Source organism: Drosophila biarmipes, chromosome 2L (assembly GCF_025231255.1).
Source record: "Drosophila biarmipes strain raj3 chromosome 2L, RU_DBia_V1.1, whole genome shotgun sequence".
Taxonomy (NCBI): Eukaryota; Metazoa; Arthropoda; class Insecta; order Diptera; family Drosophilidae; genus Drosophila; species Drosophila biarmipes.
In genome coordinates, this window is record NC_066612.1 from 19,307,227 (window position 1) to 19,332,299 (window position 25,073).

At 41.0% G+C, this 25,073-nt stretch overlaps 3 protein-coding genes and 1 non-coding gene across 10 annotated transcripts; 1 reads left to right on the forward strand and 3 right to left on the reverse strand.

Annotated features, from left to right (window-relative positions):
• The first annotated feature begins 531 nt into the window (after positions 1–531).
• LOC108033915 (myosin-16) lies at positions 532–13,429 on the forward strand. Of its 4 annotated transcripts, none has more exons than XM_017108586.3 (16): positions 532–1,227; positions 3,997–4,211; positions 4,271–4,341; positions 5,235–5,440; positions 5,672–5,862; positions 5,929–6,916; positions 6,987–7,199; positions 7,260–7,602; positions 8,389–10,099; positions 10,502–10,604; positions 10,667–10,837; positions 10,931–11,395; positions 11,944–12,459; positions 12,594–12,821; positions 12,885–13,124; positions 13,182–13,429. In XM_017108586.3, exons 2-16 carry the CDS (start codon positions 4,030–4,032, stop codon positions 13,245–13,247), a joined length of 5,694 nt encoding a protein of 1,897 aa, XP_016964075.1. In that variant the 5' UTR covers positions 532–1,227; positions 3,997–4,029; the 3' UTR covers positions 13,248–13,429. The 4 variants fall into 4 exon arrangements, with proteins under 4 accessions (XP_016964075.1, XP_043950386.1, XP_050741423.1 ...); XM_044094451.2 differs by lacking the exon at positions 7,260–7,602 and adding an exon at positions 7,830–7,920; XM_050885466.1 differs by having other exon boundaries at positions 5,253–5,440.
• Positions 11,513–11,585, reverse strand: Trnar-ccu (transfer RNA arginine (anticodon CCU)). The gene has a single exon. It is a non-coding gene; the product is annotated as a tRNA-Arg (tRNA).
• Positions 13,353–17,165, reverse strand: LOC108033914 (uncharacterized). 2 transcript variants are annotated; one of them, XM_050885468.1, is made up of 2 exons: positions 13,540–17,165; positions 13,353–13,477 (listed from the first exon to the last, which is right to left on the reverse strand). In XM_050885468.1, exons 1-2 carry the CDS (start codon positions 13,684–13,686, stop codon positions 13,475–13,477), a joined length of 150 nt encoding a protein of 49 aa, XP_050741425.1. In that variant the 5' UTR covers positions 13,687–17,165; the 3' UTR covers positions 13,353–13,474. The 2 variants fall into 2 exon arrangements, with proteins under 2 accessions (XP_050741425.1, XP_043950389.1); XM_044094454.2 differs by having other exon boundaries at positions 13,353–13,480; positions 13,540–13,793.
• Positions 17,166–18,089: 924 nt separating this feature from the next.
• Positions 18,090–24,751, reverse strand: LOC108033775 (heterogeneous nuclear ribonucleoprotein 27C). Of its 3 annotated transcripts, none has more exons than XM_044094453.2 (3): positions 24,583–24,751; positions 21,851–22,608; positions 18,090–21,346 (listed from the first exon to the last, which is right to left on the reverse strand). In XM_044094453.2, exons 2-3 carry the CDS (start codon positions 22,343–22,345, stop codon positions 20,576–20,578), a joined length of 1,266 nt encoding a protein of 421 aa, XP_043950388.1. In that variant the 5' UTR covers positions 22,346–22,608; positions 24,583–24,751; the 3' UTR covers positions 18,090–20,575. The 3 variants fall into 3 exon arrangements, with proteins under 3 accessions (XP_043950388.1, XP_016963862.1, XP_050741424.1); XM_017108373.3 differs by having other exon boundaries at positions 21,851–22,612; positions 24,583–24,750; XM_050885467.1 differs by lacking the exon at positions 24,583–24,751 and adding an exon at positions 23,636–23,780 and having other exon boundaries at positions 21,851–22,612.
• Positions 24,752–25,073: the final 322 nt, after the last annotated feature.

A 25,073-nucleotide genomic window follows, 5' to 3' on the forward strand; every position in this document is an offset into this window, starting at 1 on the left:
CAGCATTTCTAAGCCCCTTCCATTTAATCCGAATATGAAAGGGAAGCGGTTGAATTATTCATTGGCTGTGACGCTGACGTACCACAAAAACACTAAACGGAACTCAATAGACTTCTTATGAACGACTACAATAATCAGTATACATAAATGACCATTTCTTGATGACTGATTAGTCATCATATTTTCCCACGTTTCTTCAATCAATCGAGATATACATTACAGAAACTAAAAACATTATTACTACTACATTATAACTGCTTTTTTATACTGCTTCTTTTAGATGAAAATGTAAACATGATATTTTATTATAATTTATTTAAAAAACAGTATGTGTAAGACTATGCCTTTAGGGTGCATTAACTTTAATATTTGAAAGCCGGTATGAGCGACAAGATTCTAAAATGGTTTTCGAAAATTGTCGAATATTTCTCACTTGTTCTCTCTGCCGAGATCGAAATCAGTTCTCTTCAGAAAAATACCTTTCCTCGGACGACTGGTAGTTTAAGCTTTCAGAAATAATTTAAATTTAGTTTCTCGTCGATTTCCAACGCGTCCGCAACCCGAAAACAGTGCCAAGGAACAGCGCCCGGTTCGCATGGCAGCTATCTATATAAGTATTTCGAGTGCTCGGGCGATCGGCGGTTATATTAAAGCTATATAAATATATATAGGCTCGGGCCTGTGTGCGTGCAGTGATTCGAGTGAAAAATCGATTTTGGAAACGCTGCAGTGCCCAGATCGTGTTGAAGATGATATAAACAAATCGCTGTAATGCCTAACGATATTTCCAAAAGGACTTGCATTTGAAATCGCTTGGGAAGATTTATGGGTGGTGCGCAGCCATTCAGCAAGAAGAAAACTATGCTATTTATAAAACACAGCTAATTTCTGTGGCCGTAAATGCTTTGTATGAAGTGAATGTTCCAAAATTAAGTCAAACAAATCGCGAGCGCGGCTGATATCGCTGTGTGTGCTCGAAAGGGAACGAAAGGATTGGGACTGGGACTCGGAACTGGGGATACCATCTCATGAGATCCCTATCTATGGTGAATTCGGCAGGTAAATGCCGTTGAGTTAAACAAAGCAGTACGCACAGAATCCCGGCGGTTACGCAACGCAGCTGAAAGATCCACACCCTCCGAGTCCGCATCCACATCCACATCCAAGAGGCTGGCCCCATTCCCCGTCGTCCAGCCGCAAATTATTCTAAATGCGGAAGTATTTCGTGTGAGTCGACTGCGTTCTAAATTAAGTCACACATTTTGCAAGTACCGCCGTCGAAAAGCAGAACGCTTCGGATGAAAATAGGTTAAAACGGTGGTAATTATTTATAAACGCACTAGGGATTTGCAGCGCGATCGAAGGCGAGAGAGCCCAGAGAAAGGAGTGGGGAAAGCTCCTCGACTTTCTCTTAGCTCGCTCTTAAGTTACGTCTCTATCTTTTCGCCAAAAAACATGCGCAAGCGGAACGCGTTCGCCTGCGCAACATCCACCTGTGCCAGTTTGTTTCATTCTCTTTATCGATCGATCTCTCTAAAAATATACTATGGACGGATACGTATTTGTTATTGTTTATATTTACCATTTCTCCATCCGGATGTCTGCTGTTGGTAAATAGTGCATTGCCTAAAAGAATTATTTTGGACAGAAGGATTCGATAAGGTATCATAAAACTGATATACTTTTACAGTATTAGGAAAAGTAGTAGAATTTTTGACAAAGCTCGATAGAAGCGGTTTCTTAAATTGATCTTACAAAATGTATGTTTCTTTTTTATATGGTTACAAAACAAAATGTATTTAATTAAAAAGAGCATCTACATACACCATTTCTTATTTTAAAATTGTTTATTAAGTTAAAAAGTTAAAGTTAAAAGGATATCAGGATTGAGACCCTAAAATCCCTATGGAATCAGTTGTGTTAGGTCTTATCTCTTTTTTAAGATTGTTGGAAAATGTTGTAAAAAGTCCACGTTATATTATTTTACCCTTTTATTTTAGTTTCTGTGTCGTTTGCAATCAGAATTACTCTAAAAAGTAAAACATTTTTGTTTCCCGAAATTTTTACAACCAAAATAACAAAAATATAATACATTTACTTGAAATTGAATTAATGCAATTTTCTTAGGAAAGATAATTTCTTAAATACCTTGTAATTACCTTTGGGAATTTTTGAGAGAACCAATATTTTATAGCTCACTTTTATACGTTTTTAAATTGCAATCAAGACATATGTTTTTAGAGAATATCGAAATTATGTAGAGCTATAAGTTAATGACCTATTTAAAGGCATTGATCTACTTCTCCTTTTAGAAGTATAAATAAATACAAGATCCATTGAAACTATCTGTTAAACCAGCCAGCTATACAATTTAGATTCAATTCCCAAGCGAACTACTATTTGATGTACGTGTACAAAATTCCTTTGTTAACTTGGATCAATGCCAAAATTCCTCTGTTTTGCACAGTAAATTGTTAATGTTGATCGTACGAACAATACATAGAAAGAAGCTAAGGAAGGTCTAGAAAAGAAATCGACCTTATTTTTTAAATATTTTTACAACGTTTATATTTACACTTTGACTTATTAAATTAGTATTAATATTATAAATTAGTATTATATAATATTTTGTGGCATATCATTTGATCGATGGAATCAACAAAGTTTTGGCATCTCTTTAAAGGAATAAAGGACTTGGAGTCCTTTGCACAACTTCCCAAAGTTTAAAGTTGTTGCCAGGTTTTATTTCTGAGATTGACTTTTTTACGTCACACCATATTTTCTCATAAGGATTGAGATCGGGTGACTGTGCGGACCACTCCATAACGTTCACTTAGCATGTGTAATTGTATGTTTTGGATGGTTATCCTGCTCGAACGTCCAAACAAGAGGCATATGGATATGGATATTGTGTTGACGTATACGTGACGATCCATAACGGTTTTGAACCAATGTATTGGCCCAACTCCATAGTACGAAAAGCTTGACCAAATCATATTTGCTTTACCGTTTTAACCTTATACTTTACGGAAAAAGCACATAAGGCCTCCAAACAAAGCGAATTTTGACTCATCTCTCTCTTAGCCGTCTTCTTACCACTTCCAAACCTACATTTAAGTCACAAGATTTTTTCAGAGATGCATCAGACCCAAAAGGCTCTAGGTCCAATAATTTGGGTCGACCACACATTTCTTTTGCTGGCTCATATGTATTAAGTGGAATTTCTAACCATTGTATAAGAGCAGCCAATATTATTTTGCACTTCTACATAGGTCTTTCCAGGAGAAATCAATTTTTTGATCAGATCTCGGCAGTGCAGTGTTTAACACGCACCATGTGGCCAAAACTAATTGGCAAGAAAAAATCTGGAAATTATTAACATTTAAATGTATTGTTAAACAACACAAACCTTGTTAAAAATAGGGTAAATTTAATTATTATTAATAATTTCTCTGGCACTACTATTATTTTTACTGAGTCAAACACGCGGATCTTTGCCAGTGTATGAGAACCAAAATTAACTGCACATTCTTAGAGAGCAGATAATTACAGTTACTTAAGTGAAGAAATGAATTAGATTGCTGAAGAAATAGAGAAATTAATGAGAAAAAACTGTCTGCGCCAACGAAGCTACTATTATTTTGACCGCAACTGTATTTATCGAAGAAGAAAGAATTCATAAGGCTCCATGTCGGCGCTATCCAATCTTGATTCCTACAATTTACTGTTTTTTCTCTATTTACCTAATTTTGAAAGCCCCATTTATTATTTAAAAATATAAACTTTTCATAAAATAAGTATCTATGTGATCATTTTAAATAAATGTTGTAAATTACAAAAAATAAAAAGAAATCCTTACCAGGAACAAAAAGAGGCATTCGCGGGGCGAGGCTTTTGACAGTTAAAAAGGACTATTACTTAGTTCCTACAAAAGCAATGAGATAAAGACATACATATATTAAGAATAATCCTTTCAATTCCTTTTTCCGGTTCCAGAAAAAGAAAAGCTGATAAGTTGTTCGAGAACAGATGCATCATCTGTACCCATCGCTGAAAGGCGATCAGCTCTGCCCCCTCGGCTTCCACCCCCAGACTCGATATCCCACGCGATGTAAGCGCTGCTTCCGGGATTACAAAGAGCATGGAGCTCGTAGAGCCGGCGAGGAGGTGGCCGCATCCTCGCCCAACATCTCCGATGCCCAGAACTCACGGTGAGTCCTCCTTGTACTTTAACTAACCAACTTTTCCCATCATAAAACCTTTTCTACAGACCCACCTCGAGGACGTGGACTTCAACTCAGAACCTAACCAGTGCAAACACAACCAACGGCAATGATATAGGTATTAACAAAACAAAACCCCAGATAAAAAAAGTAGAATAACCCTTAAAATGTAGATCTTCACTTGTCATAGTTGTTTAGTTTTTAAGATTTATGCTAAAGAGAGCTAGATGCTTCCTCAACTTTTCTTAATGACTTAAAAATGTTCTCAAATAAATCAACAAGAGACTGTTACTTTCATTGACCTGCATTTATTAGAAGCTTAATATATATATGTAATAGTTATGTATTGTTGGTTCAACTTTAAAATTAGACATCTTTTTTGTAACGGATTCCAATTTGGTTGGTTTTTATTTAATTTATTTCTTAATCACTTAATTCAGTGTATATCATTATTATATGTATTACACCATATTTGTAACCTTTTCTCAATATGCTTATGCCAAAAAACTGTTTTATGAGATAAAAAGAAAAACTGGCGTTATAAAGGTTTATGTATAAGTTTAACTCCAGTGAAATTGACTTTTATCTCTTTTTTAACATGAATAAAAAATATTCATCATTGAGAAATCGTTGAACAACCAATTATGTAGTTTTAAGTTGCTAAAAGTATGTTACGAATCTTAATCAATGTGTTTGTCTACTTATCTCTCTCACTCTCACTATGCGCTTGCACAAAAAACCAACACCAACTGTGCCATCTCTGTCTGTCTCTCTCTATCTCTTGTTTTCTCAACACTAATCTCGCATTCAATGAACCGTTAATGTTAACTATAACCATGCAACGCGTGAACTGTACTGTGCTCCCGCTCTCTCTCAACCGCTCGTTCTGTGGCATCCGTTTGTCTCACTCTCGCCAACGGCGAACACAATCAATCGCTAATTGCAACTTGCAACCTGCAAAACGCGACTTGCACCTGCATGCACGACACCTGACGCCCTTACTGAACCCAGTTGTCCACTTCAATGTAGAGCTGAGGAAGCGTCCGCAGTCGTGGGCCTCCACGCCGGATATCGACGAGCCGGACGATGTCGGCCGTCGCCCGCAGGCTCCCGCGTCCACCAGCCGATCAACCGTCGCCGAGGATCACAATGTGGCTGTCACGGTGAAGCTGCCGGTGCCGCCAAGACGCCACACTACCGCCTTGGACATCAAGGAGGTGAGATTATGATACTGTTATGGGGAACTACCATCTAATCTGCGGGTTATAGTGGTGTCGGCAGATCGCTGAAAGTGGAAATGGTTGTCCCATGGGCTCCTCGATTAAATCTTCATCGATTGAAGTTTTAGAGTACACTAATCAGATCAGACGACTTATACATACTCTCGCAGTTCATAGACATCATATTCTTGAATCCTGATGAAGTATTTTATTTAATATCCCATGTAGGTGGAACATTCTCTAACGCCATCCCGTGTCACCTCCTCACCCAGTAAAACTTCAAGTATTCCAGATGAGTTAGTCATCCTATCGACAGACAGTTTAGCAGAGCGTGTTCGCAAAATGAATCTTCTCAAGAAGCAGCGCAGCCTGAACTCCCGCGAGAACAGTCGGGAGCGATCAGTGCCGCGAAGGGAAGAGTGAGTGGTGTTTAAATAACCTTACCCAAATCATATACTCAATTGTTTTACTCTCCAATCCCCTAGAGAAAGCGAGGCCACGGCTGCCCCAGCTCCACCAGTGGTCCCTGACCGACCAGAACGCAGCAAGTCGGGAACTTCTCTAAACCAATTGCCCCAAACCGAGCTTAAGCGAGCCACCCTGCCGCCCAAGAAAGTGGCGGTGGCCACCACCACGACTTCGTCAAGCAGCAGTGGCACGACTTCCCTAAAGACCTCCACTTCCGTGAGCAGCGAGTTGAAAGCCACCTCCTCCTCGTCCAGTTACTCTACGAGCTCCAGTTCGGTGCGTCGCAAGGAGGCGGATGCAGTGACTGTTAGCAAAGAAATCAAAAGACAAACCGTTCCCGCTGCATCGTCTTCCCAGTCCAACAGCATTAGCACTCCCTCCAAGACAGCGGACACCCTGGCCATGCAGGAGCAGATGAAGACACTGCGACAGGAGCTGGAGACGATGAAGTCACGGGCGGAGAAAGCGGAGCGAGAAAAGAGTGATATTCTTCTGCGACGACTGGCTTCTATGGACACCGCCTCCAATCGGACAGCCGCCTCGGAGGCACTGAATCTCCAGCAAAAGCTGAACGAGATGAAGGAGCAACTGGACCGCGTCACCGAGGACAAGCGCCGGCTCAACTTGCGGATGAAGGAGCTGGAGAACAAGGGCAGCGAATCCGAGCTGCGCCGCAAGCTGCAGGCCGCCGAGCAGATCTGCGAGGAGCTGATGGAGGAGAACCAGAGCGCCAAGAAGGAGATCCTCAATCTGCAGGCCGAGATGGATGAGGTGCAAGACACGTTCCGCGACGACGAGGTCAAGGCCAAGACCAGTCTGCAGAAGGATCTCGAGAAGGCCACCAAGAACTGCCGCATTCTCAGTTTCAAGTTGAAGAAGAGCGATCGCAAGATCGAGACTTTGGAGCAGGAGCGGCAGAGCTCTTTTAACGCTGAGCTCTGCAACAAGGTCAAGAAACTGGAGGAGGAGCTGCGGTTTTCCAGTGAGCTCACCAGGAAGTTGCAGGTAGATCAAGTATAACGTTCGGAAAAAATGTTTATCATTAATTAAATTAATATACTCCCTGAAAAACCAGGCTGAGGCCGAGGAACTGCGTAATCCTGGCAAGAAGAAGGCACCCATGCTGGGTGTTCTGGGCAAGTCCACATCGGCGGATGCCAAGATCACCAGAGAGTCCCTAACGCGCGGCGGCTCCCAGGAGGACCCTCAGCACCTGCAGCGCGAGCTACAGGACTCCATTGAGCGGGAAACAGACCTGAAGGACCAACTTAAGTTCGCCGAAGAGGAGGTAATGCCCACATACCATAAGAAACCCACTAGATTAATCATTTGACCATTCTACGCGAAGCTTCAGCGACTCAGCGATCGTGATCGAAAGCGGGTTAGATTCAGTTGTGGTACTCAAACTTCCACTGAGATGCCACCAGAAATCCTGGCTTTCCCCCGGAGCACACAAACTGTGGCCCCAAGCCAAAGTGATATATCTACCAGTGTGGAAAACTTGGTGACCTACACTGAGGCTGACACCCAAACTGATCTCGAAACGCTCGATAGAAATGCTTCTACCGAAAGGGATGTCATGCCATCTCCATTTGTGGGACTCTTTCCACCATCATCGGCCTCGAGAGCGGGCCAGTCGGGTTCCCTGCTCTTTCCCAGCGCAATTTCTCATGTCCTTCTCAGCGGAGCAGGTACCAAAAACCTCAGCCAAAAGGATCAGTCCTGCGATACGATCCAAACCAATGCCTTTTCTTGTGTAGCAACCCTTTGTAGAACCAGTTAACGGTCTTTTCGTTCTATAGAGCTCTCCAAAACTATTTTTATCCTCGAATACGATCTCTGAATGGGTTTATTGAATCTATCTAACTGACTTGCTCATCCTTACTCAGTTGCAATAAATCAAGTTTTTGTGTTTCAGGCTGAACATTTGAGGAAAAAGGTGACTCGTTTCGAGGATGAAAATGAGTCTTTGATGATGCAGTTGAAAAAAATGGCAACGCGCTCACGAAGTACGAACCAAAACCAAATGATACAACCAAGTAGAGCCTTAACTCAACTAAGTACTCAACCTTAACTAAATCAAGTTTAAGCCATTAAAATTGTACAAACATGGCTGTCACTTTTCATTGTTGTGTGAAAATCAGATGACTTATATTAAGTGACAACCGTGGAGTTTAACCATCACTCACTCAACTCAAGGTCACATAAACTCTACAACTAGCGTGACTTTAACTATAAATTTTTCTTATCTGCATAACTTAATTTTGAAGATGTTTTCTTAACAAACTAACTTGATTTTTCATGCGCTTATTAATGAATAAACCGAATCAGTTAATTGCCATTTTTTACGGCTGCTCATTAATTAACAGTTACTAAAAACAACTCCTGGTTAAGCTGTAACTGCTAGTAACTAACCAACTAACATGAAGTTTTTAAGTGTTGAAAATTGCTTACTATATTTTCTGATCTTCCCTTAGGTCGGAAGTTGAGTCCAACACCACATCCTCATCGCCTGGCACCCGAGGTTCATGCGGATCGCGACGAGGGCATCTCCGACGAGGATGATCCCGCCGAGCTGAGAATTCTCTTGGAGCTGAACGAGCAGGAGGCCTCAATCCTGCGACTCAAGGTAGAAGATCTGGAAAAGGAGAATGCCGAGTCCAAGAAGTATGTGAGGGAACTCCAAGCCAAACTAAGACAGGATAGCTCTTCCAATGGCAGCAAATCCTCGCTCCTCAGCTTCGGAACATCATCCAGTGCGGCCGAAAAGAAACTCACGACCCTCAACGAGGAGTTGGTGCAACTGCGCAGAACGCTTGCCGAGAAGGAGCAGGCGTTGGACTCGCTAAAGGATAAGCTCAGCAAGCTGGACATCTTGGAAACCGAGAACGACAAGTTGGCCAAGGAGAACAAACGTCTGTTGGCGCTGAGAAAGGCCAGTGAGAAGAGCGGAGAGGTGGATCAGAAGATGAAGGAATCCCTGGCGTTGGCCCAGCGGGAAAGGGATGAGCTGACGGCCCGCCTCAAGCGGATGCAGCTGGAGGCGGAAGCCAAGCTGCCACCACGCACCGCTAAAAGAGTCAACGACCTGACTCCCAAGAGTCACCTCAAGAAGTGGGTGGAGGAGCTGGAGGACGAGATAAGCGAGATGCGGGTCATGCTTAGTTCCAGTGGAACCGATCAGCTCAAGGCACTGCAAGCGGCCAAGGGAACCCTGGAGGAGGACCTTAGGAAATGCAAGCAGAAACTCTCCCTGGCCGAAGGTGATGTTCAGCGATTGAAGCTCCTAAACGGATCCAGCAGCAAGGTCAGTGATCTCGAACAGAAGCTGAAACGCAGTGATGAAGACTCCAAGAAGTTGAACTCCAAGCTGAAGGACTTGGAGGAGAAGCTCAAGAAGCAGGAGGCACAACTTAAGCTGGGCGAAACGAGCAAATCCAGCTGGGAAGCGCAAAGCAAGAAGGAGAAGGAGAAGTTGTCCAGCCTAGAGAAGGACGTTGAGAAGCAGTCCAAGGAGAAGGAAAAGCTGGAGGCCAAGATCACCCAGCTGGATGCCGATCTATTGAGTGCTAAAAAGTCAGCCGAGAAGACCAAGTCCAGTTTGGAGAAGGAGATCAAGGACCTGAAGGCCAAGGCCAGCAAATCGGACAGCAAGCAGGTGCAGGACCTTAAGAAGCAGGTGGAGGAGGTTCAGGCCTCGTTGAGCTCCGAACAGAAGCGCTACGAAGACCTTAACAACCACTGGGAGAAGCTCTCCGAAGAAACCATACTGATGCGGGCCCAACTAACCACCGAGAAGCAAAGTCTCCAGGCCGAGCTGAACGCCCAAAAGCAGAAGATCTCCGAAATGGACACCATTCGCATCGAGCGCACCGACATGGCCAGGAAATTGAGTGAGGCCCAGAAGAAGATAGCCGATCTGCAGGCCAAGGCCCTTAAGGCCGTGAATGGCAGCGGCGGCGAGTACGAGCGCACGGTCCTCAAGAACAAGCTGGCCGAGAAGGAGCACGAGTATGAGCGACTGCGTCGGGAGAACGAGATGAACATCGACCTGGTCTTCCAGCTGCGCAAGGATAACGACGATCTCAACGGCAAGCTCAGCGACTACAACCGGATAGAGCAGGCCCAGTCCTCCCTAAACGGCCACGGAGCCAGGCGCGAGGCGGAGATCAGAGAGCTCAAGGAACAGTGAGTACCCATTAGAAGAACAAGGCTGTATCATAAATTAAATTACTTGTTACAAAAAAAAAAACGATCACTTATCAAAGAAAAAGTTATAAATTAGCGATCGACAAGATAGCTCAGCTCGCTATCTGCCGTCACACAAACATTGTTTGCTCTCCGGTGTAAATTATTCACAAGAATCCGGTGATCATAGTAAACGACTAACTTTGAACACAACCATGAATGTTATAATATGTAAATTTATAAAGAATACTAGTATGGGATAACAAATTTAATAGTTCATATATTTTTGCTATAATTATAATGCTATTTAAATATTTCTTTATTAGAAGAAAAATATTCATATTAATTTTGGGAATAGGAAAAATTAGGAATCTTTCAAAATATATTTTCTTTGTCATATAGATTACAGAGCACTGAACTGCAGATGAAATCCGAAGTGGCCACCGTTAGACTTCGCTATGAGCAACAAGTGAAGAACCTCAGCGGAGAACTTACCTCCATGCAGGCAAGATAGCAAGATAGATATAGTGATAGAGATGATTATATAAACATATTCCTCTTAAACAGCGCCAATGTGAACGCTTCAAAAAAGACCGCGATGCTTTTAAGCAGATGCTGGAAGTGGCCCAAAAGAAGATTGGCGACCTCAAGGCCAACAATACGGGAAGACAGAGTCGTGGCTCCATGCACAGCAGCGATGATGATGACAAAAGCAAGATTGCCTACCTGGAACAGCAGGTAAGTCGGCGATTCTTCAGATTCATTTTTAGCTTTTTTTGACCACAAACTTTCAAAAGAACATTAAAACCAACTACATTTTTTAAAACACAGATTGGCAATCTAGAGGATCAGTTGGTTGAGTCCCGCCTGGAATCCAGCAAAATAAAAACAGAACTCGTCTCCGAGCGCAGTGCCAACGAGATCAAGATATCCGAGATGCAATCCAAGCTCAACGAGTTCGAAGAGGAACGCGTCATCGGGTCGGGTAGCACCAAGTTGCCTGGCATGAAGACCAAGCTGGAGCTGTCCTGGCAGAAGGAGCGTGAGGATCAGCAGCGACTGCTGCAGGAGACCTCCACTCTGGCTCGAGATCTGCGCCAGACCCTTTTTGAGGTGGAACGGGAGCGCGACAAGGAGCGGTTGGAGTCCAAGCGGAAGCTGGACCAGATCAAGCGGGCCACCGAAGAGGAAATGGAAGAGGGCCGCAAGAAGATCGCCGAGCTTCAGTGCGATCTTCTCGAGCTTCGGGATGTTCATGCCAAGCTGCGAACCTCCAACGAGAAGTTAAGACGCGAGGTGAGTGCTGGGGATGATTATTTTCATGTAAAATAACCTAACAATTACATACACGCAATTAACTTAAAATAAATAATAATAAAAACCAAATTCGAAGCCAAAAAAAAATCTACACTTTACCCCAGATGGGACTCGAACCCACAATCCCCGGCTTAGGAGGCCGATGCCTTCTCCATTAGGCCACTGGGGCTTTGGATTCTCATTATTCAAGAGTCATCATGAATGTTAGTACGGTTGTGTAACACAAATGTGTCCCTTAAAAACATAAATATTCTTTGATAATATTACTTAAGCATAAGGATATGAGAAGGATATATATACATTCTTTATGGGGGCGCATTTTCCTTCCTCTAAAACACTTTTACATAACTTCTTCATTTAAGATGAACGGGTACATATTTATCATTAAATAAGTATAAATCAGTTAACACATTTAAAACATATAATGTATGTTCAAAAATACATTAATTTATGAATACTTCATTAACACAAGCATCTTTACCCTTGAAATTGAATCATTTAATGTTCAATATCTTTTTTGATTCCAGCGTGAACGCTATGAAAAGGAGCTCATCAAACGACGCATGGAGGCGGATGGCGGGGACCGCAAGGTGGGTGCGCTTCTGCAGACCGTTGACGAGCTGGTGAAGATTGCTCCCGACCTGAAAATGGTTGGCAGCGGGGGATCGGCCCGAAGCAGCAGCAACTCGGGATATGACAAAAACTTGCGACCGGAGCAGCCGAACGTACGTCGCAGTCGTTCGCCATCGCCCACGCTGAGCAGCTCCCAGATCACCAGTGTCCTGGCCAGGCTGGCGGAAGCGTCGGAGGAGCTGCGCAAGTTCCAGCGGGTGAACGAGGACGAGCAGGAGCGTAGCCGTATGAGAAGGAGCAATCTGCGTCGGGCTGCCTCGCAGGAGAACGATCCCCACGGCAGCACCAGTTCGGTGGCAAGTGCAGCGGGCTCACAGCGGGGAGGAGGTCGGTTATCTAGGAATTCCTCAAACAATGGAAGTTTGATCCGGAAGAGCCTCTCCCTAGATCACTCCATACAAAGGGATCAGGTGAGCTGGGCAAAGAAATATTTAATATTTGAATCAAAAATCATATCGTATATCCATGTGCGATTAGCGACTTTATAATGTATTATAACTCTACGCAATATACTTTTTTAAATTAACTTTTGTTTCTATTCCAGAACATCTGGCGCCAGGACGATGGAAGTGTGTCCTCAATGCAATCCATAGACTCCGAACTGGGTGGGCTTGTCAGGGACTCCAGCTTGGACTCTCGCCTGGATTCTCGGCTATCTGGAGGCTCCACCCAGAGCGACATACCCCGAGGACCTCGCAAGAAGAAGAAGGGCATCATGGGCAAGCTGCGCAGCCTGACCAAAAGCAGTCGCAATTCCGAGAGTGAAATATCAGTAAGGCTCTCCCAAACAATAAGAATTAGTTCCCAGTGCTAATATATACCTATATTGTATTAGATTCAAGGATCTGACTCGGACATCAGCGTAGCCAGCGACTTGAGATCGAGCAAGAAGGATCTGCGCGGCCGGCTCTCGGGGATGTTTAAGCGCTCCGGTTCCAACTCTCGCAGCGAGAGCATGGAACGGGCTGGCACTGACCACAGACCCGTGGCCGTCACCGTAGTGGGTCATCCCGATGGACCCCAGCCTCGCGAGCCGCCGCCTGCCAATTCCCTCACTCCCCGACCCATTCGTTCTGTAAGAAGTTCTTTATTTGTTGAAACTCTATGTGTTTATCTTATTAATCCATTTCAGATCCCTAAACCGCCGAGCGGCGGAGCACCCACCACACCAACCACAAGACGACGCGTAGCCAAGTAGTCACCCATCGGTTAATAGGTTTCAATCTCATAGGACTCATTCTAAACGTAGCTGTAGACGTTCTAATAACCCTCGCCCTCATTGGCTCCTGAATTGCCATCATAATTATTTGTTGTTTTTGAATAGTTTACTACATTTTAATTTGAACACTCAGCCGAAATAAAGTCATCTTTTTCAAATAATTTAGCGCAACTTGTGGTTTGTATTACTAAAGGCTGCTCCCCGCCTCACTTCTGAAAAGAATCCAAAGAGAGTATATTTTTCGATTTATGGTAAGAGAAATAAAACGAACATTTATGTAAACCAATCCAGCGGATAGTAGTCCCATTAGAATTGGACATGCTGTATAAAAACTTCCCCAAAACGTGGATGGCCTCTCCAAATGGGCAAAGAAAAATGTCACGGAACTGAGAAGGAAAAGAATCACGACTTCCAACATTGAAATATTTCTTTTCCCGGAAATAAACAATTTTTTCCCAAGGGAAATCCAAATTTAGCTGTCACTTAAATCCCAGGAATGTTTGATCAGCACAAGACTTAAATAAAAAGAGTGAGTGACATTTATTCTATTTACTTGCAATTTATGTATATATTCAAAGTATTTTGTTTTGCTTAAAACTTGCTTTTACTTTCATTTTTTTTACACACTACATTAATTTTGTTCGTTAAATATAATTCAAAATGTATAATTAATTTGTTGTAATTTTCTTATTGTTGCTTACTTCTTTTCTGTTTGTTTTCTCAACTGAAGTTAACGTAAAACAATTTGTTTTTAAACATTTATTTAGGGTTTTTAATAGACCAATCCAATATGCTAACGAAGAGATGTTACAATTTTCAATTTGATGTCATTTTGAGTACGTGGCATGTTCAAATAAGTGAAATCTGTTGGTTGAATAGCCCTTCGAGGATATAGGGGGAGTGGGTTGTACGTAAATCCAGTGCGAGATACGAGACGTATGTAGGGGGTACGTTGCATTATTTATTTGTGTGTTAATTACTTAGCGCTCTTGCGTTTCATGTTCGCTTGTGTTACATTTATACATTTATGCGAATTTCTTTATGGGGATATTTAGTTCAGATCAGTTTTCAGCCTCAGCTTCCGTTTCCTGCTCTTGTTCTTCTTCTCATAGTTAGTGTGTATGTATGCATGTGTTTGCTGTATAATTATAACTTTTGTATTCAAATGTTCGTTTATTGGCTTGAGTTTTTGTCGCTCGAATGCTTTTCGGTTGTTTTAAAAGTTGTTCGATTAGGTTTATAGCATTATTAGTAACAATGTCCTTACTTGCGGCTCTTATTCTCGTTTTGTATGATTTAAATCCTTATTTCCTTTTTATTTTTTCGATTTTTGTTTTGATATTACTTAGGCACTGTGTTCGTATTACATTAAAGAATTAATTTAAAATTTAAATTTAGGTATGTATAAATACATTGTAAAAAATTTCTTTAAGTTTACCGTAAACTAAAATCTTGCAACGCTATATGTATTTCATTTTCAAGTTCTCCTTGTTGCTCTCAATATTTTCCTCTGTTGATGTCCATGTATCTATGTATGTAAGTTAAGTTAAATCCTGACGTCAATGTTTTAATCCTTAAGTACTGTACCACCAAATTCGCCCCAGCTGCCATCAAATGCTAATGTTAAACTCCTACTTATTCCCTCTCACCATCTCGATCTAAAAGTACGGTTAGAAAAGTCTATGAAATTATGTCAAAATGAAAGCTTGGAAAGTGACAGAACGTAGCTTCCTCTCCAGTGTCCCTTCAAGTTTCCGTTTCCGTTCTTGTTTCCCGTTTACAGACCCAAGTCGCAACACTTATATGCCTAAAATCGTTACAATCTGGTTTACAATAAGTCCTATATATGTATATGCAGTTTTTTAGGAGGTTTCTATGTGTCTCTGGGTCAGTCGCATGTGCGTACAACTGACTGCTTCAGTATCAGTTTAAGATTCCAGTTTCCTTAGTTTCTGTTGGTAAAAAATTCAAATTCATCGAAAGTTATGTTTTTGGCTAACAAACGCTTAAATCTTCATCATCTAGATTCGGTTTCGATTTTCTTATGTACCATGCAGCCTGCTGTCTAATTTGTCGACTTGGTAATTTATATAAGTTTGTTACTTGATTTTTGTATTAAATAAAAGTGGGGATAACGAAATCTACTACCCATAATGTACAGAATTGGCTAAGACAAAACCTAGGATAAAATGCAATTTGAGTACAATTTTCGTGTGAACATAACCCTTATACGAACTTATGTTGGTAGCCTATTCATCAGTGATTTATTCGAGTTACGAGTTGTATAGTTTCGTGTTTTAGCCTTTTTTCTGTTCAACATCGTCGTCTCGCCCTTAACTGCTTCATTATGTTGCCTTTCGTTTACAGTCTCAATTTTGTTTTTTTGCGTTTTGCATTATTTGCATTTTTGGTTATTTTGCTTGGTTTTCCTCTTTTTTTCTGTGTTTTTCCGTATTTTTGTCTATTTTGTATTTATTATTATCATTATTAACTACATACAAATTAGTTTTTGTTCACTATTCTCTGCGTTTGTTACATTTTAAAATTACCATATACACACATACCTCGTTTCGAATTTTTTCTTAAGAGCGAACAAAAGTCGGGCTTTAAGGGGGACCAGTGTGTTCTGTCGTTTAACTAAGTAACGCATAATTTGTCTCTTAACTTGCAGGCATTAACAATTACCATTCAACTTCGACTTCGACTTCTCTTAACCGAGTACGTATTTCTTCCTACGCAATGATCGGGAAACTGTGACTAATATTAATGTTTATACGAACGGAAATCATAAAAATAATATTGAAGTACAGATACAAATCATGCCACCCACTTACATATGTATACATGCCTGTTGATCTTTTATCTTATTGATTTCATTATATTTTATTTATTTGGTTGTTCTTTTAAATCCTTGTCTTGTCCTATATAAATTTAGTCGTTACAAAAAGGTGTCTTAGGTGGAATCGTTTTGTCTTAGGAATTTAGCTTAGATATCTGTTAAACCTCATCTTATTTCAAATCATTCTAGTCTTTAATCGCTAAGAGTACTTCATTACATAAAAACAACTCTCATTTCGAGGGATTGGAAAAGCCAGGGAGGTCTCGGGGGATATGGGACAAAACACATTTAAAATTCTAGCCCTTTGGCGTAGTTAGAAAAATGATCCGAGTGTACTGAGTTTTTGTGTTTGTTCAATAGATGTTCTCTTATCTTAGCTATGGGTACCAGTCGACATTTCCGATTCGTAAACACAAGTTCGAGAAAACTTAATCGTAAGAATTATAGATCGAAAGTATTGATAAGTATCTAGTTCATTTCTCTCTTCTCCTAGAGCTAGTTTTTATGCATATACGTTTGTAGAGCTATACAATGTATACAAAAACGCATTCTGTTCAGTGATTTTGGTTTGCATTTTGGCGCATCGTTCGTATGTTAGCTTATCAGTATGTTAAACAATATAACCCTTACATTATTGTTTCATTCGTGGTTCCTATGATGTCTCCTCTCTCAATCAAAACGTCGAAAAGCCGAAACCAGTCCGATAAAAACAAATGCAACAATAAAAAGGCAACGGAAACGATCGATAAGCTGTCGAAATCAAACCAATACCGATACACAATTCTCGATAACAATCAATCGTCGCTATTTTGTCATTCCGTCATTAATTGGCCAATAAGAAAACCAACAATAATGAAGGAACAAAAGCCATATACACAAAATGACATCAAATGGTAACGAAAAACAAAAGGAAATTATCTGATTTTGGTTATTATTCTGCTCTCTGGTGCTCCAATGTGATTTCGCCGGATGTCTGGACATGTCGAGTTCGTTCACCTCAGTTGCAATTGGACTTTTGCTGCAACCTTTTTTTAAGTGTATTCATGTGTGTGGTGTGTATGTGTGTGTGCTGCCAAACATTTACACTTAAATTTAAATTCTCTTATTTTTGTCTCTGCTTTAGCTTGAAAGTGCAACACTTTGTTTAATACAATATTTAAATTTATTTTACCGTTAAATCGTTATATGTTATAATTAATATGTATATAGTATATATAGTTGTATATAGTAGGTTTATTCATATATATTTTTTGTTTGTTTATTACGTTTACGATGCACATATATTGTATGTAGTTCATTTTGAATAGGTTTTTACGTTAGGTTATACAAAAAAATCGATTAATGTCGTGTTCAACTTTAAAATAAAAGGTTAATAAATGAAATTGTTTTACAATTAACAGTCAGTGTATGTGTTTTCTCTTCTAATAGGTTTCTTATCGCTTGAATTAGTTTATAATTTAACTTTTACTTCCACATCGAACATGTTTATTCTATGCATTTAATTAATTTTTCTCAAATAGGTTTTATTATAAAAACAGAAATCATACCCAGGTATAAAAACCACCGGAAAATAAAAAGGTTCATCTTATTAAATTACATCAGGTTGATTTGCTGGCCATTTGTTTAAACATTATGTTAAATGGCTGTTTCTTTCTTATATTTGCGCCCACGGCAAATTCTGGATGGTGTTGTCGATTGCTGCAGCCGACTTTTCTGGAAATGCTGACAGAAACTTAAAAATCAAAGCCAAAAGCATTTCTCTCCGTGTCTATGTACTTCAAACTCCACAACAGCTGATCGACCCGTTGATCAGCTGTCTCTTCCCCGCGTCACGCCTTCATCTCGCCGCCCACTTGCTGACCTTGATGTGACCTCTGCGACGACAACACTAGCAAAAAGAAAAAAAAATGGACACATACAATCACACTCAGCCACGCACACAGGTAAAAAACGATACAGTGGAAAGAAAGATTCAAATTCAATAAGTTTTCAAAGATTTGTTTTTTTTTTTCAAAAATCGAAACGTTTTTCACACGTTTACTTTACTCATTGTTTTAGCAGTTTTTGCTTTTGTTTTGTGTTGGTTTTTTTAAAATTTTATAATTAGTTATATAAAATGTAAGCATATGTATTTGTTATTTAAACGAAATTAAATTAGGAATTTATATCTGTAGGATTTGTTTTGTTGTAGTAGAGTACAAATTATACGAAGAACACTAAGCAATAAATCACCGAAAAATAAAGTAAAGTATTTGTATTGTATATTGTAATTAAACGTATGTATTGTAAGTTGATTTGTTGTAAATAAACAAATTAAAAATTAGTGTATGGTATTTTAATAGAAAAAATTACTTCATATTTTATAATATATGTGTATGGTAAATGTATTAGCATATAATATGTATGTTTCTCATTTTGTTTTTGTTGGTTTTTCATCATTTCGTTTTTGTAATAATAAATTGTAAAATCGCAATCATATAATCATCATTAAAATAGTTTACTTTCATCTTGTTTTACACACGGTGCACGCTCGTTTAAGTGAGCGTGCAGAGTAGTTAAGAGTAAATATGTATAAGTAATTAAAGATATATATATGTTATGTTCATAATCAATTAAAGTTCTTCTCTTCCGTTTCTTTTCTTTTACTTTTACTTTTCCTTTCCTCATTCTTTTCCTCTACCCTTCTCTCTCTCTTTTTCTCTCTGTGTCTCTGCTGTTCTTGTTGTTGTTGGTTTAAAATGGGGTTAAGTGTGAGTGGGTGTGCGTGTTGATGGTGTTGTTTTCTTTGCTGACTGATGTTGTAGTGCACACTTTTAGCTGATTGTTGTCGTTGGTTGTTGTTGTTCCTGCTGTGGTTCTTGTTGTTGTTGTTGTGTTGTCTGCTTGGCAAACGATGAAAATTTGAAAAAAATGTGCAACGCAACTCTAAGCATCGTATTTTGTAACTTTTTAACTTGTCCTATTCTCTCTGCCTGCCTCCCTTTTACTTTTTGTTTAACTCTGTACGCTTTTTACTCTTTCATTAACTGTAGCTTTAAATTTACGTTTCCTTTTGCTCTTTTTTTACTCTTTTTTCCTTTTTTGTTTCCTTCTATATATACTCGTTATATATATATTTATATATTGTATATAAGTATGTATGTATATAGTTTTATGTATATTGGTTAAGAGTGTGTGTGTTTTGTTGGTTTCCGTATCCTTTATAATCAATCATCATATCATGCTGCTGCTTGGCTTCTTCACTTCGCTTTAACTAAATAATAAATCCAACGCACTATATAATTCTAGTTTCAAGTTCAACTTTCGCTTAGATGTAAACGACCACGTACGCTTATTAATTAGGTTTCTTTATATATGTAGTTTAACTTTTAGCTAGTTTTTGTTTTGTTTACTTTAAATGGTAAATTTTTAATTTTGTAACGTATCTTTCCCAAGTCAGTAATGCCGCCCCCTTTCCGCCACCACACCCTCGCATCCCGCGACCCAATTAGCCGATAAAACAGTTGCTGATTAGATTCCATTGTCCATTGTCTGGAAACAACTATACAAAAAACAAAAAAAAAATACAAAACTGCCGATAATGAGTCACAAAGGCTAAGGCAAGCAAAGAGTTCTCAGAAAAGACTCATAATATCCATAGTCGATTCCTTCTCGAGCCCCTCACTAAAAACCTTGTCGCCCGATTTAGAAAGCGGGTGGTGGCGAAAGCAGATCGGAGACCGACGTGCTCTTGCTTTAAAATGTACAATTTCGAATTTGTATTTACTAATTTTAGTAATTAATGGGATCTTTACTTGTTTACTCTTTAAATAAAATTATAAGTTCTTATTTTCTTTGTGTTTGTGTTGGTATTTCGCACTCTATTCTTGATCTTCCTGTTCTGTCTAATTAGCTAAACTTTATACTTGTAAATCATTACGTTTAAATCTTCACATTTCTATTTTGTTTGTTTGTTGTTAATGCCATGTATCATATGTATGTACGGGTTTTAGTTGGTTGGTTGGGAAGTTCTCGTTAGTTAGTTCTGGCTGGTTGGTTGGTGAGTGTGGGATACAGGAGAATGCTTGTTGTGGTGCGTGGTGTTCTTTATGGGGCGCATGAAAGAATAATGTTCTCTTGTCTGAATGGGTAAGTGAGTGGGTGCTGATGTTTCGCCTATGAATTATACATACTCGCTGCTATAGAACATACATGTATATCTATGAATCTGACTTGTCGCTAGGTATTATCGTGTTAAATTTGTTTCGCTTTAAATAATAGTTGTACAAGAGTTTTAAATATTAATTTCAACAACTGATCTGATCTGAAATAAAAACGAACAGACGACGCTTTAGCTTACAATTACCACCATCTTTTCTGTCTTCTTCATCATTCGCCGAGGACGACGGCGCCGACGACGACATGCTGCTCTGCTCTGCTACTCCTACTCCTACTCCTACTCCTCCTCCACTCCACTCGACCATCCGCCTTAGACAGCCTGCGAGGTTGCGTAGGGTGGCTGCGTGGAGCTATCGTTGCCATACGCTGACCGGGGCCCAGCTCCGTAGTTGGAGGCGCCCTCTTGCTTCACGTAGTTGCTGTAGTCGTAGTCGTAGCCCGAGCCATAGCCGCCGTAGTCATACTCCGAGCCGGACTTGGAGGCCGAGTTTCCGGGTCCGGTGCGAGGCATGCCTCCAACGGGTCCGGTGGTCGAGGGACCGCCCGCCGCCCAGGTCTGGGCACGCGAGTACATGTCCGTGGCGGTGCCAGCTCCGGCTCCTGGTGCCCCAGTGGGTCCAGCAGAGTTGGGTGGCATGTTCCACGAGTTCCAGCTGCCGCCGCCCGATGGTCCCGAGGGAGCTCCGGTCGACGTCGAGTTGTACATGTCATAGCCGCCGTATCCCTGCGTCTGCTGTGGTCCAGCGTAGTTCGACCACTGCGGTGGCGGTCCCTGGGGTCCTGGTGGAGCTCCCCAGCCCTGGTACGATCCCGGGCCGCTGTTGCCGTAGCCGTACTGCTGCTGCTGCGGCGACGTTCCCCAGCCCTGGTAGCCAGGCATCATGTTCGGCGCGCCAATGGGCATATTCAGTGGTGGTCCGCCCATCTGGCCATTCTGGCCCTGCATCATGTTGATGGGAGCGTGGTGCGGTCCCCAGTGGCTGCACTCGTTGCCCAGCTTGCCATAGGCGCCACCCACCGTGCTGTTGTTGGAGTTTTGGCCGCCAGATCCGTCACGAGGCTCGGCCTTCTTGATCTCGACCTGCGGGGCGTTCAAATATTGGTAATTAATAGTAGTATTAAGATCTAGAGCAGATATTGAAAGAATCACAGGAGGCCGTTCAATATTTACTCTTGTTTTCCAAAATCTAGTATGGTATTAGCAGTATTTATATTAGCAAAATCTATTAAAGACATGAATGACATTGCAATTAAAATATCGCCTATCAAGATCAACTTAAAATCGAAGTATATGGGTAAACCAATGAAACGATTTAGTTATGTTTCACAATGACCACCAATAATAACAATTTAAAGGGAGTCAATTGTACAAAGTTTTTGCGAAGATTTTCGCAAAGTGAAAAGAAAAAGTAGAACCGAAAACATGTATTTTATCATACTTTGCGCAAGTGTTGGATCTTTGTAGTAAAAACTAATAAAAACTATACCCAATGAAAAGATTATAAGATCAATGTTAGAAAACTTCATAGGATTTAGAAAGGTAAAAGATAATTATGATTAACCCGAATTCGCAACGATCACCCACCTGCTTGCCATTCAGATTGATGTACCGCTCGTTGGTCACGTGCTCGACGGAGGACTCCTCCTCGAAGGAGAGGAAACCGAAGCCGCGAGACTTCTTCTTCTCCTGGTCGTACATAATGACCACCTCGGTGACCTTGCCGTAGCGGCCAAAGAAGGTGCGCAGATCGGTCTCGGTGACGTTCGAGGGCAGGCCGCCCAGGAAGACCTTATAGCCGCCGCCCTTCTTCGGTTTCTGCAGAGTGCGCGGATTGCACGGCTTGGGGTCGATGGTGCGGCCGTCGAGCGTGTGCGGTCCGTTCTGCAGCACGTGGTTGACGTTGGTGGGATCGGCAAAGGTTACGAAGCCAAAGCCGCGCGACCTGCCGCTCTCGTTGTTCTTCATCACCACGCAGTCGATGATGTCCCCGAAGCGGCAGAAGTAGCGCGACAGGTTCTCCTGCGTCGTCTCCCATGACAGGCCGCCCACAAACAGTTTGCCCCTCTCGTCCTCTTCCATGATGTTGTTCTGGTTGTGGTTGTGAGCTATGGCGCCGGGTAGGTTCTCAATAATTGACGTAATCTTGACGCTTTTTATTAACACGGGGTGCAAAAGAAATTAACTTGTAGGTTGCCTTCGTTTTTTGGGGGAGCACTTTTTTAATTTTTACACTGTAGCGCTTGTAGTTTTTATGTGGTTTTGTATGAATCTTAGGTTGGTTTAAACGTTGCCAAAGTTCTTCTTCAAAACAATTAAACAAAAGCCACGACGTTCACACGTAACTTTCTATCGTAACGATATCGATGTTGTTTGTTGTAGTTGTTCGCAGGCGCATGGAAAGATACAGATAGAATAGAAGAAATCTGGTTAATCACATTTAGTTACACAGAGAAAAACAAGAATATCAATATGGAATGAATGATGTTAATTAGTAACTATTATGCGCTCTGGATTATTTTCAATTTTAAATAGAAAATTGGAAATGCACTTTCTTCCGGTATCAAAAGAGAGGGTTTAAGTAATTCCTGTTTTTTAGCTAGAAATGCATAATATGTTGTCAACATTTTTCTCCCAGTGTCAAGATCTTGGGTCGGAATGGGTGGAAACTACCAGATGACAAAAACACACACGCACGCAGCGAAAGAGAGCCAAATAGCAGGCATAGTAATTATGAAAGGCGCAGGTAGGCAGAAAATGAGAAAAAGCGGCAGAAGCAACCGGCCGGTACACACACACAGACACTCAGCATAAGACATTCCACAGTAGGTGTGTGTGATTGTTGGCCGTCTAACTGCTTTTTGTACACGTTCACAAGTTTGCTGCTTCTGCTTACACTCCCCACGCTCTCCCCCTCTTTCACTTGCTTTTACACTGCTACGTGAAAGTATTGTTTTCTTTTCGCTGTGTCACGAGCGAATTTGTTGTTGTTGTTGTAACAAAGTCCCCAGCCTCACTTACACTCACACCCACACACGCTCACGCCGCCTATCAATGAGAACAACGAACTTATTTCCAAGGTGAAAAGAGAGCTGTCGCCGGTTCACCACATTTGCGCGCCATTTGCCAGGGGACTCCAGGTTATAGCCAGATGTGGGCCAAGTAAACACATTCACACAAATATATTTCAACAATTTCGGGTGCCAATGGTCACCGAATACTTGATTGAAATGCACTTATTTATCAAGCTAAACCCTGTTTTACTTCACTCACAGCTCTCTCGCAGACATTTTGCCCATTAACAAGTGAGAAAAACATGTGGCAACGCCATGTGTGACGTGAACGCGAATGGAAAGCGAAAAGCAAACGTACCAAAAACCAATGCCCTCAAATAAATGTTAATTCCATCGAAAGAAAAAACAAACAATTCTTTCTGACTTTTCCTCCAGCAGCTTGAAGCGTTTACTTTTTACTCCCTTCTGGCGGAGTACTCGCGACTGAACTGAATGAATCGCACCGAGAGTGTGTTGGGAAACTCACCACGGCAGAGGCAACGAAGAAAAAAAACAAAATGGAAGACGTGCCTGATGAAAAAAATGCTACAACAAAGAAATCTCAAGAAATGTTTTTGGCTCTCGATTCTTAGAAAATGGAACAACACATTTCACTTTATTTCTACTGTCTATTTCCAACATTTTAGTAGAAACAGGTTATTTAGCACGACAATCACCAAGCAAATCACGGATGCACAGGCCACGCCGGGTTCACTTTTTGCATTTCACCCAAGGGAACGGGGAAATGTTGGCGAAATTAACTAAGATTTCTACTACGCAATTTTACAAATTTCGCACGATTTTTGTATTTTGCACTGCAATCTGCTGCTGTGTGTTAGTGCATGAGTTGGCCGTACGTGTGCGCGTTCAGGCGTGTGTGTGCGCGAATGGCCGCCGAGCGTTCCGCAGTGGTGTGCGTGTGCGTTGGTGTGGTGTTATACATAGCATTTTTTCGTATGTATGTATAAAAATATGAAATTTTCCACTTTGATGGGTGGTAATAGAGTGCCGAAAGAGGCAGGGAAAAGCGCTGAAAATTGCACAGACCTCTGTTTGGCAAGAAAAAAGAAGAAAAAGCAGAAGAAACAATCGAAACGATTCGAATAAATTTTAGCCCACAGACACCAACACAATCGCACGGCGAGCAATGGCAGCTGCGTCAGGTATTCAGGCGTTTTTTTTTGGAAAGGAAAGGCTAGGCAGGCATTTTGTTAAAGCACCGTAATTGTTATGTAAATGCGATTTTCAGTCGTTTTCCATTCTTACCGTTTGTGCCAAGTGTTCGTCTGTGGTTTTTTAAAGATTTCGCACTGCAAATTCACTAAATTTAAGTGTTTTTTCCTTAAAAAACTAGCTTATAAATAATTGTATGATTTTGATGCATACGATATTATAACCTAACTTATATGATAAATCGCCGCCACGTTTAATGCTGTGTGACCGCCGCTCGCGAGAAAAAATACCACAGGTATTTCGAAATGTGCTAATGCATACTGAGAATACCGAAAGCTTAAAACTATTTTTTAAATCAACGTAATATTTTAAGAACTTGGCATTCAAAGTTTGAAGTTGTCCAACGGAGTTTTTAATGTCCGCAAAATTTGTCTACATTTGTTTACCATTTATTTGTTTTGTATTTGGTTTGCTGGAAAACCTTTTGAATGATTTTGAATTGTGGGCTTAGTTTAGTTTACATTAAACTCACAGAAAAGTGAGTGGCTTAAAGCCAATTTAAAATCAACAAAATTAAACGTATG